The sequence below is a fragment of the Leopardus geoffroyi genome, chromosome B2 (assembly GCF_018350155.1).
Source record: "Leopardus geoffroyi isolate Oge1 chromosome B2, O.geoffroyi_Oge1_pat1.0, whole genome shotgun sequence".
In the NCBI taxonomy this organism is placed as follows: Eukaryota; Metazoa; Chordata; class Mammalia; order Carnivora; family Felidae; genus Leopardus; species Leopardus geoffroyi.
In genome coordinates, this window is record NC_059332.1 from 121994158 (window position 1) to 122014399 (window position 20242).

At 36.4% G+C, this 20242-nt stretch overlaps 1 protein-coding gene across 3 annotated transcripts in view; it reads right to left on the reverse strand.

The window, feature by feature from the left end:
* HBS1L (HBS1 like translational GTPase) overlaps positions 1-20242 on the reverse strand; it is an 88051-nt gene that overhangs the window by 61366 nt on the left and 6443 nt on the right. The window contains exons 3-5 of one of the 3 annotated variants that reach the window (XM_045499710.1): positions 12674-12802; positions 11982-12176; positions 3554-10755 (exon numbers count right to left, since the gene is read on the reverse strand). In XM_045499710.1, coding sequence (XP_045355666.1) covers positions 9284-10755; positions 11982-12176; positions 12674-12802 — 1796 coding nt within the window. In that variant the 3' untranslated portion in view covers positions 3554-9283. The other 2 variants (XM_045499708.1, XM_045499712.1) reach the window with 2 other exon arrangements.

A 20242-nucleotide genomic window follows, 5' to 3' on the forward strand; every position in this document is an offset into this window, starting at 1 on the left:
CATAATGAGAGATCAACGTATTTCTTAGTGCTGGCAAATTAAAGTATGTTACTATGTTACAAAGATAGTACAAATCTCCAAGTTACCAAACAGTACACACCAAGTCAAAATACAGACGATGTATCACAGAAGGTATTATACCTAGCCTATCCTTTGACTCTGACAAACGCAATTATATCTACAGGAGGCACAAATAACCAAAGTGACTCAAAACACTGAAAGTAAAAGGATGAACAAGTCCAACTTAGGGAAAGCAATCATGACATTAAGCAAATTGAATTTAAGTCAAAAAGCATAAAACAAATCAGAAAGGAACTTTACATTAATGAAAACTTCAAATTCACAGAAAGATCATGTATCTTTACATATCAAAAGGCATAAGGTAAAATCTGTAAGTAATAAGATGAAATAAAATGGAAGGGTATTATATTTTAACTTACCTCTCTCTCAGCCTACAATTAAGGAAACAGATTTTAAGTCAGCCCACTGAACCCTCTAACAATTTAAAAAGTAACTGACAGAAATGTATCATGTTTTGTATTCCTCAGACAGAATTCATATTCTTGGCAAGTGCCTATGAAACCATTCTAAAACTACACTGGGACTCAAAAAAAAAAAAAAAAAAACAGAAAAAAAAAACCCTCAGTAAACTTCTAAGGGCACAGACCACATTCTTTAACAGTACAGTGAAATCAGTAATCTTAACAAAAATAACGAAACTCCCACAATAACCTGGAAATTTTAAGACTTTCAGATTCTTGGCTTAAAAAGGAAATCAAAATAAAAATTGTGAATTATCCAGAAAATAACAGTAACTCTAAAGGAACCCAGAAAATAACAATGATTCTAAAAGAACCCAGGAGCAAATATAGTATCCACAGGAAAAACAGGACTACAGAGACTTAGGTAAATAAGACAGAATGTAAACAATGCGTATCAACTACAAACCAGTGGGGAGAAATAAGGAAAAGGTGGAGCTAGGACTCCAATCTAACAAGTTATTTCTCACAACAGAGAGAGAGATCTGCAACTAAATGGTGGGTCCATGAGTATCTGTTATATTATTTTCTTAATTTTTCTGTGTTTGCAATCTCATAAATTAAAATTAACTTCTATAATAAAGAATTGAAAATGCATTTAAGTTAAATTAAATGTTCCACTCAGAAAGGCAGAGAAAAAAATGGAAAACAGATTAGATAAACATTTGTGAGATTACTCACAAACTAATGAAAAAATATACCAGTAGAACTAATTATTAATCCAAGAGCCAATCTTTGGAGAATGAAACAAATTAAAAGTAATAAAATCAAGAGAAAACAAAGCTGGCAGAGGGGAAGAAGAAAGTAGAGGGGAGAAAACAAAATAAAAATGGAGGGGCACCTGGGTGACTCAACCAGTTGAGCCTCTGACTTTGGCTCAGGTCCTGATCTCACAGTTCATGAGTTCGAGGCCTATATTGGGCTCACTGCTGTCCAAGTGGAGCCCGTTTCAGATCCTCTGTTTCCCTCTCTACCCTTCCCCCACTAGTGCTCTCTCTCAAAAATAAACATTAAAAAAAATTTTTTTAATAAAAAAATAAAAATGGATATTGGGGCACCTGGCTGGTTCAGTCGGAAGAGCATCAACTCTTGATCTTGGGGTCATAAGTTCCAGCCCCATGTAGGGCATAGAGATTACTTAAATAAAACTAAAAAAAAATAAAATAAAATAAGAATGGAGATTTAACTAAATATAAAAGAATCTAAAAAAATAATGACAATGTTTGCTATAATGCTAAACAAATACACCTGAATGAAATGGATGGTTTTCTAAGAAAAATAAAACATTCAAACTGACTCTAGAACATTTTTCTATTGAAAAAGATAAATCCTTTGATGACGCAAATAATTTCAATGCTCTTTAAATTACTTAAGGGTAAAGAAAAACTCTTCTCTATAAAAGCATCACAAAGAGGGACGCCTGGGTGGCTCAGTTGGTTAAGCGACTGACTTAGGCTCACGTCATGGTCTCCACTTTTGAGTTTGAGCCCAACATCAGGCTCTGCCGAACCCACTTTGGATCCTGTTTCCCCTCTCTCTGCCCTCCCCTGCTCATCCTTGCTCTCTCTCAAAAATAAACATTTAAAAAATTAAAAAAAAAAAAAACATCACAAAGAGAAATCAAAACCTGAAAGAACACACACATATACACAAGTGTAAATTAAATTTGCGAATAGATGGAATAACCATCAACAGAATATTAGCAAATGAAATCCATCATATTAAAAAAATAAACTACCATGATCAACTAGGATTGTTCCATATTATAAACCTACTAGAAAATCTATTAAAATTATAATGTTTCATGTTTAATAATGTAATGTCTAAAGCCTTTTGCCTTTGATAAAGACAATATATTTTCTCCAAACATTTTTGAAAACATTAAATATCTCAATAAAAATTAGAACTGGATTTTTTTCCCCCAGATAATTTGGCCAGCTTGTTTCTAAAGCTCATGTGGAAAAAAAAAAAAAAAAACCAAGAGAGATAACTCAGGAAAACTACGAAAAAGGAAAGAAGAAACAAGATAGCCTACAAACATTAAAACCAAATCAAAATTGTGTAAGAATTACCACGGTAACTAACGATCTGGTACTGGCATAAAACAAGACAAAGAAATGGAAGAGCACAGAGTCCCAAAATATAGAGAGATAGGAAAGAATTTAGTGTATGTCAAAGACGGCAGGTTCAAATCAGGTTAAAAGAGAAAAGGGACATGTAATTAAACAAAAGGTACTGTGACAAATCCAACTGCTGGAAAGACAAAAGATGCTGGTGAATAAACTGCATTCCTAGCTTCCTCCCTAATGGCAGCTAGATCAAAGAGTAAAAGGTATTAGAAAAGAAAAAGAACAGAACAGAAAATCTGTCAAATGCATTAGAAAAAACGAATGATTTTTTAAAAAATTATCTTTTGCTGGAATAGAACTTTCAAACAAAAACCTTTAAGAGAAAAGACTGACGCATTTCAATAAAGGAAAATCAAAATTCTATCTTATAAGAACAACAAGCTGGTAATCGGAAAACAGTATTTTCCAGGCATACAACAAAGGACTAATGTTTTTTTTACTTTTAAGTACATGTACACATATATATACAATACATACATTGTATATATACACACACAAAAAGTCATTATGAAAGACAACGAGCAGAAAAATGGGTAAAGATTAAAAGTAGACAGTTCCAAGAAAAAGAAATACAAATAGATTTAAATATACGATAAAGCAGTTAGCCTCACTCTATTAAAAACATATAAATAAATGAAAAAAAATATTTTCTAATTATCAGGTTGGTGTAATACCAGAAAGAGTAATAACCATATCTGTGAGAATCTGCACAGAAATACTCAGAAACCTGTGAGAAAGGAAATTAGTACAATCTCTGTTAAAGATAATTAGGCAGCATCTATCAAAAATTTAAAGTATATATTTTTTGGCCTAGAAATTCAACTTCTAAAAATGTAGGGTGTTCATTTTGGGGTCATTAGTGATAGCAACTGAAAACACTTAAAATGTTTATCAACAAGGGCTATTTAATGTACAACCACATTAAGAAATCCTACACAGCTTCTGAAAAGAATGAGATTGATCTCTGTATAAACAGTAAAGTCTGCAAAAGGCTTTGACAACTGGTACAGACATAGAAGTGTTACAGCATCTTCCCATTTGTCTAAATATATATATATGCAGGTTCACATAGTGATATGCAAGTAAAGTTTCTAGAAGAATAATACAAAAGAAACAATTTGTTTACATATTTATTTACAGCTTCCTGTAGGGAACAAGACTGTGGGAGTGAGACTCACTTTCTACTTTAAACCCGTGTCTACATTTATGTGCCAGACATACTCTAAGCTGAAGAGACATCAGTGAACACATAAAATACCTGCCCCCATAGAAGCTGCGTGGGGGCCATGGGGAGCAGTAGGGAGACAGGTAATAAAAATAACTGTGTATGCACACACAATGTCAGATGATTTAAGTGCTGTGAGGGACAATTCAACAGGACTACAAGGGAAAGGGACTATATGTACAGAGGGGTATAATTTTACATGGAGAGGTAATAAAAGGAATGCAATGAACTAGGGTGCCTACGAAGGTTCCCCTCCCCAGGACTGGGAGTGAAGTGATATATAAACTACAACATGAAGGATGATCAGCCAGGAGAAATGGGGGTGGTGGTAGGGGCAAAGCACTATACAGAAGCAGAGGAAACTCAGGTAGGTTTGTTCTGGGGGGGTGAGGGGGGAGGGAAGGGAGAGAGGGTGCACAAAACAGAAACAAATTCAGAAAAAGTCTTATAAAATAATTTAAAAGGTTTATACAGAGGACAGAATATTAGAGCTTCATTTTAGAAAAGTTACTCTGGTTGTAATGTAGAAAGTGTTTTGGGCAAAATAAAATGAGAGGTAAAGAAACCAGTTCATTTTTCAGTAATTTTGCTCAAAACTAATGGCCTTTTAAGAGGTAAACTGGCAATAACGATGGAGAACAGTGGGGTCAAAAAATGTACAATGCCTCCTCGTTATTGACAGTTTCCATATTTAGAAATTCACCTATTCACTAAAGTTTATTGGTAACCCCCAAATCACTATTTACGGCACTTTTGCAATCACTCCCAGACAAATGCAGAGAAGCAAAAAATCTGAGTCACCCAACATGCACATTCCCTGCTGGGTCAAAAGGTGATACCCTGCCTTCTTGTTTTGGCTCTTACACCATAAACAAGTGTGCTTTTTATGATCTATTTCGTGTCACATTTTTCACACTGTGATTTTAGTTGGCTACTTTGCTGTTTAAAATGGTCCCCATGAGTAGTGCTAAAGCACTGCCTAGCGTTCCTAAGTACAAGGCAGCTGTGATGTGCCTTATAAATAAAAGCCATGTGTTGGATAAGCTTTGTACAGGCCTGAGTTATAGAGCGACTGGCTGTGAGTTCAATGTTAATGAATTAATGATATGTAAATAATACATTTTAAACAAATGTCTTTTAATAGATACATAAAGTAAGGTTACATACTGACTGACAAAAATGTTGTGACCAGAAGATGAAAGGAACCTAACCCTGTATTTCCTGTAAGAGCAATGCTTCAGCATTTGAGAAGTCAGTGTTGGCATACTGCACTCAGCGTTCACTAATTTGTGATTTTATCCAATGTAACTACCACAAATAACGACAATCAACTGTATATACACAGATGTTTTTACTTATTTGTAAAGCAGGAAAAGTAGGACCGGTAATCAATTGTAAGTAAATGAGGGAGAGAAATCAAGGACGATGTTAGCAGGGTTTCTGGGTTAAGCAACTGGAAGACAGAGATACTACTAAGAAAAATAGGAAACAGAGGAGGCAGCAGCTTAGATCAGGAGGGCAAAGATGTCAGCTTTGGAGAGTGTAAAGACGTAACTGCCACACTACAATCAATATAATTATGTGTTTAAGTACCCACAACCCCCCTCCCATCTGAGGTTAACAATCATTGCTTTGTTCACCTTGTGATATCTCTTGCAACTAAAATGATGTGATGTTTTCCTTTCGGTCATATAATATAAACCAGGCACATCAACATCAGAAATGGGCACTCTGTCAATTCTTTCCCCTTCTACTTCCATCCTTGCAATTACAATATCCATATTCGTTATAACCTATACTTTAATAGGGTTTCTATGGTGAGTCCTCAAAAGTAAATACATACGAAATTTTACCTTTTGGAAAGCAAGAATTTGAAATGGCAAATATCTTAAGAGGAAATTCTTTACAAACAGGTAGTTCTTTTTTTTTTTTAATTTGTTTACAGGAACATAAAAGTAGTACCTTCAGCATAAATTATTAAAATTCCATTCTGAAGGCTCAAGCTTATCTAAAAATCCCTATAGATAAACTGTGTTGTTTTCTTACTTAATTTTGGAGAACCTCAGAATTGTAATTTATTTCAACGTCGCTTTTACAAAAATGTATATATACACCCAAAATGACATCTTTTACACCCTAAAAATTAAAAATACAATGTATAATTGCATATACTGAGTCTTATATAATTTTAAAAGAAAACTAGTAAAGAAATTACTATCAATCCTTCCCTGTTTAGTCAACATTCTCTTTGTTCACACAAGTAATAGAAAACAATTTTTAGGCTACTACAAATCTGACTCTATAAGCAAATACATACTTGTAGGAATACAAAACAAAAAACTTGTTGATACACAGTTCTTCCTCCATGTATAACTGTGCACTTGTTTATTTGTAGTGGTCCACATATAAATTCAGGATCAATTTAAAAGGTAAATAATCACATACGAACCCATTATCTTCTCTTAACTGTGTTTATCTTAACAGTGCTTCCCTTTACATACAAAGAAAAGCACTATACTGGTTTTATCTCTGATGTGAAAATCAGTTGTATGACCTCCCACCGAACACTAAAAACAAAATATAACACACTTGGGCTATTTATTACTACTTATATGAGAAGACAAAAGGATGAAAGGAAAGTTCAAGAAAGAAGAATTAAAAGCCAAAGGAGGGAAGGAGGTTGGAATGGCAATTATTAAACTGGAAATAGGAAAAAGGTAAAACAAAAAAGAAAAGTTAAGCAAAGTGTTCTGTAAGGAAGTGAAACCCTAGTTCTTGCCAATTAATGGAAAGAAGAATCATAACCAAAAGAGCCAACCAAAGACTTGAGAATGCAAAAGGACAAAACATCCATGAACATTAGATCATTTAAGGACAAAAAACGTGACCAAAACTAGTAATTTTAAATATCTTTTGTATTTTGTATCATTTAGAACATAATTACAACATTATATCTATTCCTAAAGTAAAATTTTAATGCACTTGATCATAATGCAAATAAAAATGACTTTGCACTACAAAACTGGTATTAGAATTGGAAAATAAATCAAAACACTTAGCATACCTGAGCTACCAAACAGCAGTCAAAAACAGGCAGTTGGTGCAGAGTACGCATTTAGTGCGAGTAAATCATCGTCACTGAGGTGTATCCATAAACAGGCACTGGTCGCTTTATCAAGGGCCAAAGGCCAAGGGTGGAAAGGGCAAAGGGTCTTCTCGGCTCCACTCTGAATCTCAGAGACTGACAATTCCTTACTCAACAAAGCCAAGTACATGTCATGTACTTGCCTGATGGACCAGGAGCCATGACAATGGCAGGGAGACCTATTTAAAAACTGTTGCCTTTCCTATCATCCTGCAATATAGGATTTTCCCTAAAGAAATAATCTTATAAACGGTAGTTACAATCCTAATGAGCCAACAAAGGGAAATCTAGTTCACTACAAAATCTACTTTTAATGGTTTAAAAGTATTACATTTCCACTTGAAAATCTGTTATAAAAGATGGTAAAATAATAGTACCACTGTTCAACTTTAATATGAGTTACATAAATATTTGTGGATTCACGTGCAAAGTGGGTACACTTGCATTAACACTTAATCTATCAGGAATTTTGTCAGTTCCAAACTCATAGAATACAATTCACTTCTAAGTTGGAGAGGGCCCATATATAAATCTAGTTGATGAGTCATACACTGATTTTGCAAAAGTACTAAAATGTTTCATCAAGGTATCAGACTAGGAAAACAAAATCAGCAGTTGGGGTAATTTAAACTTTAAAACTGACCATAAAATATAACCTAATTTATATCATCTCGTAAGCATCAGTATGATATACACTGAAATACACAATTAAAAACAAAACCTGAAGGCATCACAAAAAAAAGTGTTTGGTCAAGAATAAGGAAAACATAATTCTAGCTCAAGATTTCCCACCAAAACAGTGGATATAAAAACATCATACACAGCTAAAAATATTGGAATGTCATTCTGAAAATAAACTGAAACAAGAAATACAAAAAAGAAAAATTATAAAAAGCACTCTGAAGTAGCTGCCAGAGAAAGTAGGTCTTTACTAGGAAAAGGCCAGCTATTTTATTTTCATTAAGAAATAACATTTTAGATCCTATTTTTTCTGCAAGAAATACTAATGATACAGTATCAGCATCCTCTTATGCAAGACTATAATTCCTAATTAGCAATTTTCCTTGGTATTTCTGATTACGAGAAACTATAAAATATAAAAATTCACATTGGTCAGGTGCTATCCTTAGCATTAGTAATTCTTTCCATTCTATTGAGTTCTTCCCCTAAGGCAATAGTTCTCAAGTAAAAGTAACACATCAAAATCACCTGGGGACTTGTTTAAAAATACACAGTCCCAAAATGTCATCCCTCTGAGACTAACTGACCAAGTCTGGATTGAAGCCACGGCATCTGTTCTGAAAAAAACTCCCCTAGCGATTCTGATTGCTAGTTGAGGACCACTGCTTTCAGGGGTGAATTACATACTTGTTCTACTGCCTAGAAGAGCTCGGATTTGGTCTGACACTGCTGAAACTTGGTCACGGTAGCACATACACTGTCAGTATCAGAGGAAAACACATTTTATTACTTACATAAGAAAAAGCTAAAGAGATCTGATAAAATTATCTATTCAAACAGCATGCAACCATACTTGAAAACACTTTCTATATATTTATTTCAAAGTGTGCATTTAGGACAAATGGTTTCGAAAATGTATAAAAATAATTTATGTACTAATCCAACTTCAATATGTACATGGTCCCTTAAAGGATTTTCATTTTATTATCATCAAAAATGTATTTCAACAACCTCCACAGTATTCTTAAAAGTCAGGAATTTTAAAATTTTCTAATAGAAAAATTTTATCCACCTACAGAAAAATAATGAATGGGAATGATATCACTAATATTTTAAAATATAATTATGTCTCACCTATGCTATGCCACATATCAGAAGAAAAATCTTTATCTCTAAACTAGAATAATCCCAAGTGGCATTTTCATTTAAGAATGAAGCACAAAAATGTTTTACAAAAGAAAAGGTCTCGTTGTAAAAACTTATAAAGTTGAGTGCTTCAAACAAAAATATCTGAGGTTTGATTTCACAATATCAAGTTTCCATATGCATTTTGTAAACATATACACCCACTTTAGGCTATCAACTTAAATAAAGCCAGTTATCACTAAAAGAAAATATAGTAAAAAAAAGTTTTTTTCAGTGCAAAAATACATTATCAACTAATCAACTGACTTAAGACAATTTTAATATAAAACCACAACTCTCATCCCATAATATACAGTAATCCTATAAAGATTTTAAATTAAAACAAAAACTCTACAACAGTTATCAAGTTCTCCTGTTACTATTCTCTAGTGAAAGCTTTCTTCTGATTAGCTTTTACAATGTCATCAGGAGATGCTGATTTGAAGTCAAATGGTGTTATTGCTATAAGAGGACTTATTTCTTTGTCCTTTATGTCTTGAACTTGTCTACTATAAAGAAAAGTCTTATAGAGGTCAAGGGTGCGTCGCTTGCAGCTTTTCAATGGGTAACGAAGACACAGCGTAGAAGCAAAAGCTGAAGGTCTAGCAGCAAGAGCCTTGGTCCAAGAGAGAGAAAAAGGTGGGTTCCTAGTCAAAGAGCCTTTATTGGTTCTCTTATTATCCTTAGCAGAATTGAAATTTTTCCCTAACTTCGAATTTAAAACTTTAGTTCCTGATGTTGGAGCAACTGATTGGTCTACTACATGTTTTGGAACAAAATCAGGGGGTTTTATAAGGACACTAAGATCAATATTTGAATCTATTCCAGGTGAACTCATTTCAGATACACTGAGCTTAAAGGAATCCTTCTTAAACTGAGAGTTGTCTACATCAATTGTTTCTGCAATCAAATCAGAAAGTGACAAATTCTCAAGGTCTCTTGTAGGAGAAGCTTTACAAAATGCCAAAGATGACAGAGATCCTGTTAACTCTGATATTCCAGTCGAAGATGGATACCGATTTGCTAGCCTTGACAAGGGAAAAGATCCCAAACTGAGATCTGTGAAACTGGCAGATGACTGGTTACAAAGATCAGATAAAGTAAAGCACTGGCTTGGATTATTTTCTTTGTGTTCCTGAAACAGTTCAGCTAGGGATGGACTTTCACACCCGGCAAACTGCGGACTGTCATCTTTTAAAATGTAATTCTTGGCACTCTGTTCAACTGAAGAAACACTTCCAACTTCAGTCATTTTACTAGTATTTAAATTATCATGAGCTATATTTTCCAATGAGCTAGTTAAGAGCAAAGGACTATTTAAATTTCCTAAGTTGTTTTGTACTGGAATGTTATGGATAGCAGGAAGTGAATTATTCTGAATACATAAAGAGTTACTAGGCGTTGTGCTCTTTATCATTAAGGATTTTAAATCTGGTATTTCTTTGAATGCAGAATCATCTTTGGAAACACATTCCGATTCATGAGGTCTAAACAGATCAGCACCTAGATTCTTTGAAAACAGACTTTCCAGACCATCCGTGGATGATAATCTGGCTGACGGCTGACTTTCACAAGGAGCTCTTGGCGCATCATCAATGAGGTCAGCTAGCGAAAGCTCTTTTGTTAACTTACATGATTCTAGTTTCTTTTCACTTTTAGGTCTGTCAGGTTTCTTTTTTTTATGGAGTAAATAGTGACTTGGTACAACTGAGGAATTATGATATAATCCATATTTTGCTAGTGGGCCAGAAAAATCAGAGGGTTTGCTACTACAATCCAAATGGTTTGCGGATTGAGGACAAGAGCTTTGAACATTATCAGCTGAAACTTGAGAGGAAGATAATAAGACTCCTTACCTTACAAAAGCCATTAATTTTCAGATGAATAGGTTGACATATGCAGAAGACAGTCACAGCAACCAAAAGGAAACATGAAATGAGGCATTTAATTACTAAATGTTTCTTCTGATTACAGCATGAATAAAGCGATCAAATATTTGATCATTATTTAATAAGTGAACACTCTAAAAAAACAATAATAAAGGAATTTTACCTTCCTTTAACCATCTACAGTGACCTTCATACTTTGTTCACTAATATATACAAATGTAAATATCAAGTTAGTCAATATTCTACTTTTCACAAATTTTATAATGTGAGGTTTTAATGTACTTAAATTATCGTCATGGTTATCTCAAATTCAAAACAAGTAAAAGACCAATGAAAAGAACTAGGTTTATCTTCTCCTATATTTTTAATGTGTTAAAAACAAGCAAAACAAATAACATCCTGTCATCTCTGGGATAAACTATTAATAAAGATGAAATATTAAAGACTCATTTTCATAGGGTCAGTTACAAGTGCCTCCACATCAAATATTTTTTTTAATTTAAATAGATAATAAAACCCATCCTTGTTTCATAGTAACAGATTGCATACGACTTTGATGTGGTAAAAAATCTAGTCCTCAGGTTACAGGAAATACCAGCCCAGTTAATAAATCACCATGGTCGTACTGACAGATACCATACCAATTATTACAGAGGTACCTCAGTTTCCTTCTTATGCCAATTAAATTTCCAAGCTTAACCCCAAATTCTATAAATTTAAAATTAAAGATCTGGCTTTGAAATGAAACAGTAGTAGGATACTTATGATATTTCAATAAAACTAACATATTTATAAATACTATAAAAATAAAGGGATTTCTGTAATTAATCGTCTGGCTATTAATTTCCACCTCCTGACCCATTAGAGTTAGAAAAACAACAATAATTAAAAAGCTCTCTAAGCTACTGACAAGAAGCAACAAGTGGCTTGTTTTTGTCTGATTTTATTTCCCCTATATCCTGCTAGTTACAAAACAAAGGGAAATTATGAAAAAACAAGCTGTAATAGAGGGAAGAAAACAAAGCACTCAGCTTAAAAATTCACAAAGCGGAAAATCAATTGATGAAAATCAGGATTACTGTAACATGCAAAATGTTCCGCCCATATTTCTTAACAGCCTGAGCAAATCAGTGCCTCTTTTGAAACATTAGCTGTAAAACCACTAAAGGAGAACAAGGAAAAGCATACCTTTTGCAGTCTTCCCTGTGGATGCTGCTCCCTCACTCTTGACCTTCAAATTCTGCACTTTATCTTGCTCCAGAACCAGTGACAAGGCCTTCTGCACATCAAACTTGTTCTTCAGAACTGCTTCGACCAATATGTCATCTGGCACGGCATCTCCAAGTGCCTCTCTCATGTGATCAAGGCATGAATAAAGACGAGCTAGAACAGAAAATAATTAAAAGGCTGTACTTAAATGGTGCCATGGAAGAACACTCAATCTTGAAAACTAAAAAAAGGAATTTGAAACTATATTAGGATGTACAACTCTCCTCTTTCCTTGGCAAAAATTATTTATAATGATTATATTTTTATCCACAATATATCTCTTTCCCTATTAGAGCTTATGAAATAATAAATATTGGTACAAGAAAACAAATCACTAAAGTTTCTCTCCTGAAGAGATAAAACAAAGATCTCAGTCAAAAATTCCAGTTAAATAGCCACACAACCAATGTTCAGCCATACAGTTAACCATACATTCCTCATAAAATATACTTAATATAATGTAAATTTCCCTTGACGAGACAAGATATATTTGTACCATTCCTTCCCACCATCACTATCATGAACAATCACAATAAAACTGAAAAATTCTGGTATACTGATTACCAATCATTTTCAAACACGAAGCACGGATAAACTACTTTTTACTATACCTTGATCAATTCCACTTAGCTGATGGTTCAAAAAAGAATTGGAGGACTCTTTCAGATCTTCGTAATCATATTCTTCTACAGGCTCAACAAGTGAAGGTTTGTCACGTCGCGAGTAAATAAACTGAGCAGCTAGAACAGACAATGATGGAAGAATGCTGTAGCACAGCCACTTTCCAATAAGTCTTTTTTTTTTTTTTAAGTGAAAATAAAAACAAAAGATGCTGACCAACCACCTACAGCCATTTACCCACATTCTGTAGTAATAGCTAAAAACAAAACAGGGACAAAACACACCATACCCCAAATCCTGCTCAGACGTCCTTACTAACTACTCACTGGCCTCTACAATCATCCTCCTTTTTATCTCCAAAACCTTCACCGAGCTGACTCGCCACAGTTTTCAAACACTACCTTTCCTGACACCTCATCCCTGCCTACCACCCCATCTTCCCTGCCATATTCTCTTCTTTGGAACAAATATTTCAAACCACATACCAAACTTGCTTATTTGTACAATTAAGAAAATACTAAAGGGGTGCCTGGGTGGCTCAGTCAGTTAAGCGTCCAACTTCAACCAGGTCATGATCTCACAGCTCGTGGGTTCAAGCCCCACGTCAGGCTCTGTGCTGATGACTCAGAACCTGGAGCCTGCTTTGGATTCTGTGTCTCCCTCTCTCTCTGCCCCTCCCCACTCATGCTCTGTCTGTCTCTCTCTCTCTCTCAAAAATAAATAAACATTAAAAAAATTTTAATAAAAATTAAAAAAAAGAAAATACTAAAAACTTAATTTTCACTTTCTGAGAATTGCTAATTTTGTCTGAACCCAACAGTTGATCAAAATCATAGACCTTAATTTTTGAAAACCTCCTTTCAATCACGCATTGTCTACACTGCATAATAGCATCACATACCTAACTCTGACTTTCAGATATCAGCCTGTGCCATTCTATAGCACTCAGTGTCATCCCTCAATGTGTAACTGGTATTGTATATTTCATTAAAAGGAGGAAAGCCAAAGTATGAAAGTGTCAATATATGTCTGCGTATCATCAACCAAATATAAGTGAGCAAAGAAGAAAAATCATCATGAACGCCCCCAGGGCTGACTCTTCCACCTCAGCTGGATGCCCACTGACCTCAATTCCTGCAGCTTGTGTTCAATTGTGAAGAAATATAATTAAAGAATAAGTTAAGAAAGATAGAAAGTTACAAAGACAGAGGGTAGAAATACAGTATTCTACACGCAAAGTGTTCCTAGGGATTTTATAGTATTTAGCTTTCTGGAAGAGCACATAACACTTAAGTCTACTGCTTAAGTGTTCCCACATTGAACCTTTGTGCATGTTTTCAGGAAGGCATGACCTATGAAAGAAAGAGAAACTAACCATAAAGTCTATAACCAATGCATATAAATAATGCACATACAAACACTAGATAATGCTATGGCTTATGTGTAATACCCCTACTCAGAGGGCTGTGGCATAAGTGCTATCTATTCATAGACTATATAAACGATGGCCTTAGAGATCAGTAGTAAAAGCAAAGAAAAAAACGTAATGGTCTAAACGATGGCCTTAGAGATTAGTAGTAAAAGCAAAGAAAAAAACGTAATGATGCATTTTAAGAGCCAAATGAGTAGTACAGATGAGTGCTACAGAGGCACAGTCACCGAAGACTGGCGCGATTATACAAAATGAGGTAAGAACATCAGAAAAACTGAGGAGCAGGTGGAAGACACCTGGGACAAAGAGAACAAGTAAGAGAGAGAGTGCGGCTATTCTGCCATACTGCGTGTTTCCTTAACACAACCTACTCACACCAAATGGTAAACAGGAGAACAATGAGGGTAAAACATTCAAGTTGCTTTGGTTATGAGATTTTGCCCCCACTTCGATGTTTTGCATCATCACCTAAAAGCAGCAGGTACAAAGTAACGTCTGCCACAGCTTACACCGTAACTGTGACCGTACCATAAAGCCAGAGCGCGCCACATTCTTCCTCTAGGCTCAGTTTGGAGGACTGTGACTTGTTTTGTGCATGCCTACTGCTTCTTGACTCTCCGAGATCTGTGAGCATTTTGCCTTTGCAACATGACTTGTTAGTTTAATTATTTCTCACATTTCTGTTAAGCTTTTACCTTTTTTAAAAATTTAAAGTTTTATAGTTACTGGAATATTTCTTTATTAGGAAGTTAAGGTATCTTTTCAAATGTGCAAGCATTTTCATTACTGTTTTTGCAGTACTTTACAGGCTGAGTGATCTGTCACGATCCTATTTTTTCCCAGTTCTGTTATTTTTTGTATACAATTCTGAAGACCCTAAGGTTTTCAAAAAATACACATATTAGAGGCGCCTGGGTGGCTCAGTTGGTTAAGCGTCTGACTTCCGCTCAGGTTACAACCTCACACTCCGTGAGTTCGAGCCCCACATCAGGCTCTGAGCTAACAGAGCTAACAGCTCAGAGCCTGGAGCCTGCTTCGGATTCTGTGTCTCCCTCTCTCTATGCCCCTCCCCCACTCATGCTCTGTCTGTCAAAAATAAACACACATTAAAAAAAATATACACATATTATGGGCGTGCCTGGGTGGCTCAGTTCGTTGTGTCTGACTCTGCCTCGGGTCATGATCTCATGGTTCCTGGATTCGAGCCCCATGTTGGGCTCTGTGCTGACAGCTCAGAACCTGGAGCCTGTTTCAGATTCTGTGTCTCCCTCTCTCTCTAACCCTCCCCTACTTATGCTCTGTCTCTCTCTCTCTCTCTCTCTCTCTCTCTCTGTCTCTCAAAAATAAACATTAAGGGGCGCCTGGGTGGCGCAGTCGGTTAAGCGTCCGACTTCAGCCAGGTCACGATCTCGCGGTCCGGGAGTTCGAGCCCCGCGTCGGGCTCTGGGCTGATGGCTCAGAGCCTGGAGCCCGTTTCCGATTCTGTGTCTCCCTCTCTCTCTGCCCCTCCCCCGTTCATGCTCTGTCTCTCTCTGTCCCAAAAATAAATAAACATTGCAAAAAAAAAAAATAATTAAAAAAAAAAAATAAACATTAAAAAAACCTTTTTATTTAACAATACACATATTATGTTGCATATATACCCCTATTTATCTCCCTCTAGTACAAGGAGAATAGAGCACTGCTATTATAATGAAATGGGGTGGGATGCCTGAGTGGCTCAGTTGGTTAAGCATCCAACTCTTGGTTTTGGCTCAGGTCATGATCTCACAGTCCATGAGTTCAAGCCCCACATCAGGCTCTGCACTGACAGCATGGAGACTGTTGGGGATCCTCTGTCTTCCTCTCTGCCCCTCCCTGACTTTCTCAAAAATAAACATTAAAGTAATTAATTAATTAATAATAACTGGGGTACTAAAAAATGTAAACTGGACCACTTTGTGCCTGGTAATTTATAAATTATTTTCCTAGCTGTAATAAACTACTCAGTTTAGCCTAAAAGTAACAAAAAAAAAAAAATACTTTCCCTAACTTCTTCTCTTACCTTTCAACTGTGAGTAAAACCCTAAGGAAAATCAAAAATTAAGTAAGGAAAAAAATCAGATAATTCCCTCAACAATTTTCACTCAGGAAATAATTGAGAGGGAAAAGGAAGTTGTCAATATCCAGGCTGCTACTCAACCTCAGAGGAACTATTTTTTTTCTGGGGGGGGGGAGGCGGATGGATTCTTATCCCCAATCTACACACAAATCCAACTCAGAAACCTACACTATGGCTACTGTTTTAGAAATGCTGTTGGCTGGATTTGCTGGGAATTGGGGCGGGAAGGAAGGTAAAAAAAAGTCCCCAGGGAAAATAGCTACTAGTGGGGAAAAAACAGTCCAAATCTCTGAAGTTGAAGTGAGAACCCAAAAGGCAAGAAATACAATAAAAAGAGAAAGAAAGAGGAGAGAAAAGGATAAATACAAAATACTATTCTTTTCTAAATTTAAATCACAAACTTTGATGGAAATGCTTTCTGAAAAATTGGAACACCCATAATTACTTTTAAAACTTAAGGCATTTAAACATACATGAAATTTCAAAGAATTCAAAACCTGACTCCTAAACCACCTCAAATTGTTCCCTAAACACCTTAAATTGAATATCATGTAAGAGGCACTCATTAATGATACAACTGCCTGAGCTTCCTCCTCTGGAGGTTCTGATTCTGTGATGCTGGAAACGGGACCGGAATCTGTATTTTTTAATGTGTTATGTATTTTTGAGAAAGGGAGAGACGAAGTACGAGTGGGCAAAGGGCAGAGAGAGAGAGAGAGAGAGAGAGAGAGAGAGAGAGAGAGAGAATCAGAAGCAGGCTCCAGGCTCCAAGCTGTCAGCACAGAGCCAAAGCGGGGCCTGAACTTGTGAACTGTATGATCATGACCTGAGCCCAAGTCTGACGCTTAACCAACTGAGCCACCCAGGCACCCCCAGGGAATCTGTATTTTTATATTATTCCCAGATGACTGATATCAGGGAAAGTTAGGAAAAACTGGCCTACAAATCCCCCTGTAGTCCACTTTGTATATGGTCATCAGTTCCTTTCCAAAAATATTACCCCTTATTCAAAAACCTCCAATAAGCTGACATGACACACCAAAAATTAAAAACTGCCTTCCAGAATTTGCCTATTTCCGTTCCCAGCCCTCTTTCCTGCTGCAAATGAGTGTTCTCAAATAAGGCTCACATAGAGGCCACTGCTCAAGCACTACTGTTTCCTCTAAGATGCCATTCTTCCTCCCAAATGTCCCAGTCCTTCCAGAAGCCTTCCCAGACCCTTCAGGCAGGACTAATGTTCCACCCACCATACCACTTTGGCACATTTGAAGAGGACATTTAGCATACTTCCTTATACCAAATTAATTCATAAATTTATTAGAATTGGGTTTTTCTTACACATTAATTGATGCTTAATAAAGATTCTGAGTTGGAATGGAATGAATACTACTGTTTAAGCAATCATTGGAGGCCTTTTGACTGAGTGGCTCCAATGCCTTGATAACAAATGGAAAACTAAGCCAGAGTCAACTCCTAAACCTGAGGATTAAGAAGAACAACCAATCAGGGGTACCTCAATGGCTCAGTTGATTAAGCTTCAGACTTAGGTTCAGGTCATGATATCACGACTCAACCTGTGGGTTCGAACCCCAAGTCAGGCTCTGTGCTGACAGCTCAGAGCCCGGAGCCTGCTTCGGATTCTGTGTCTCCATCTCTCTCTGCCCTGCCCCCGCTTGCACTGTCTGTCTGTCTGTCAAAAATAAATAAACGTTAAAAAAAAATTTTAAAAAGAACCACCAATCACAAAAATCCAACTAGGCTTTCTCAAATAATGCAACCTTTAAGCTATAGTCAATCAAATAATTTCCTTGCTTTGTTTCCTATCTTCTCTATAAAATCCCTGCCCCTTAGTCCAATCTGGTGGGGGGACCGTAACCACTTCCAGTTTGGAGCTGCCTGATTCAAACTGGTGTTTGTTCGAATAAATTCTTACTAATTGCAATATGCCTCAGTTTATCCTTTAACACTTCCAATTACAGTAGGCAAAACAAAACCCACAACTGTTCAAATAAAGTTGTATATGTAGGCTCTTTTTGCCATCCTCAATTCCTTGACTATGTTCAACACGCAATATCAAAGTCAATCTTTCCAACGGAAAAAAAGCTGTAACATTTAGAAATTCCCTTTCCATCAGGACAACGGTGCCTACCTAGAGTTCAAAAACGTACATGTGCTGATGAATTTTAGAAAAATTCCTATTAATTGATAAAAATCACTCAATTATCAGAATTCATAAGACCATGAATATGATCAGCTCTTCAATGACATTGGCTGCTTCTTTAAGAACAGAGCATCCTTCTAACACTATTCATTTTTTATTGAAAATCACTTGGAAAATATATCACTAAAAAAGAAAAATAAGTTTCTGATCTAACATCACTATTGCATACATGTTTTGAAAAACTAAAAGACCCCAAACCACATGCATTTGTTAAAAACACAGTTTGTCACAGAAAAAACTCAAAACCATTTCATTGTACCTCCCACTTCAATAAAGTCACTGACTTCTTGGTGTATAGTACAGAAGTAACTCAAGGAGTAAAACTATCCTGAAAATGAACCACACACAAGACACACCGTCAAGACCTATGAGAGACAAAGGGATAAACTCTGACCTCAAGAAAGCGAGGCCATGAACACACACAAAAAAAACACCCTCTGAATGCCTGACGTGGTATGCCATCAGTTCCTTACACGAGATTAAGAATACGTTATCCAGATAAGCCTAGATAAAGGAATGTGTTAACCTGCAAGATTAAGATGTCTTTCAGCAGTCTCTCTCTCTATAAAGGTTTCCACACTGTGCAAGCCAGATTCAACCAACTTCCAAATCCTGTAGCCCTTAATTCCTGTAAGGTATCTCTTGAATCTATCTCCAAATCGAATGCTACCACCCTTGTCCTAAACTTTGATTCTCAAAGCAAACATCAACAGACTATGGAGAGCTTGTTAAATAAAAGAGCAGCTGTGCCCCCCTCTGAACAGGGCCAAGAATTACTTTTCTAATAAATTCCCCAGTGATGCTGATAGTACCTGGACCACACTTTGAGAACACTGTCCTCAAATATCCTCATCTCCTCTAGATTAATAAACCCATCTCCAAACTAATCTATGTACATCCCCTAATGTACTACCTTCAATCCGGTCTCTACTATGTAAGAGATTTTTTTAAAAACTCCCATCTAGGGGCACCTGGGTGGTTCAGTTGGTTGAGTGTCTGACTCTTGATTTCAGCTTAAATCACAATCTTAGGGTCCCAGGACCAAGCCCCTGCTTAAGATATTCTCTCTCTCTCTCTCTCTCTCTCTGCCCCTCTCCCCTGCTCAGGTGCGCATTCTCGCTCTTGCTCTCTCTCTCTCTCTCAAATAAAATAAAATACTCCAATCTAATTATCACACTCACATCATCTTCTCAGTTTCATGAACATGCCATGCTCTCCACTGCACTTAAAATATGAGTGATAAAGTTAATGCTACCAGATACCACTTTATCACCTAGTCAACTGTGACAGTATATCGTAGGAACCCCAAAGGGTTAACCCATGAAGTTTTTTTAACATTGCAAATGGCAAGTGTCTCAGAGGTACCTTGAAAAAAATGAAATTTCTTTTATCCTTCATCCCTACAAAATGTGGTCTTGAATCCCAGCAAAGGAGCTCTAAAGGCATGATGATTAAGCCATCTCTGAGCTTGTAACCCAGTCTTCTTTACTCTGCTTTGTGATGCTGGGGTTGCAGTCTCTAGGAAGTTCATTTCTTTGACAGCTGGCTCCCTTTTAGGATCAGCCAATGGGGAGATGCTAGAGGGAGACTGGAAGGTCAGAAGAGGAAGACACGTGCTCCTTTCCTTTCTGCTTCTTGTCCATCCCCCATCTGCCCAGCAACACTGCACGCTGCAGTAACAGCAGTTAGTACCAGTTAGCAGTTTTCCCAAAACTCCCAGAACCAGCTTCAGTGTGCCCCTGCCCACATCCCTCAGACACCCTGACCAGCCTGCTGACTAGAACTCCCTGTTGAAAAGGCTGAAT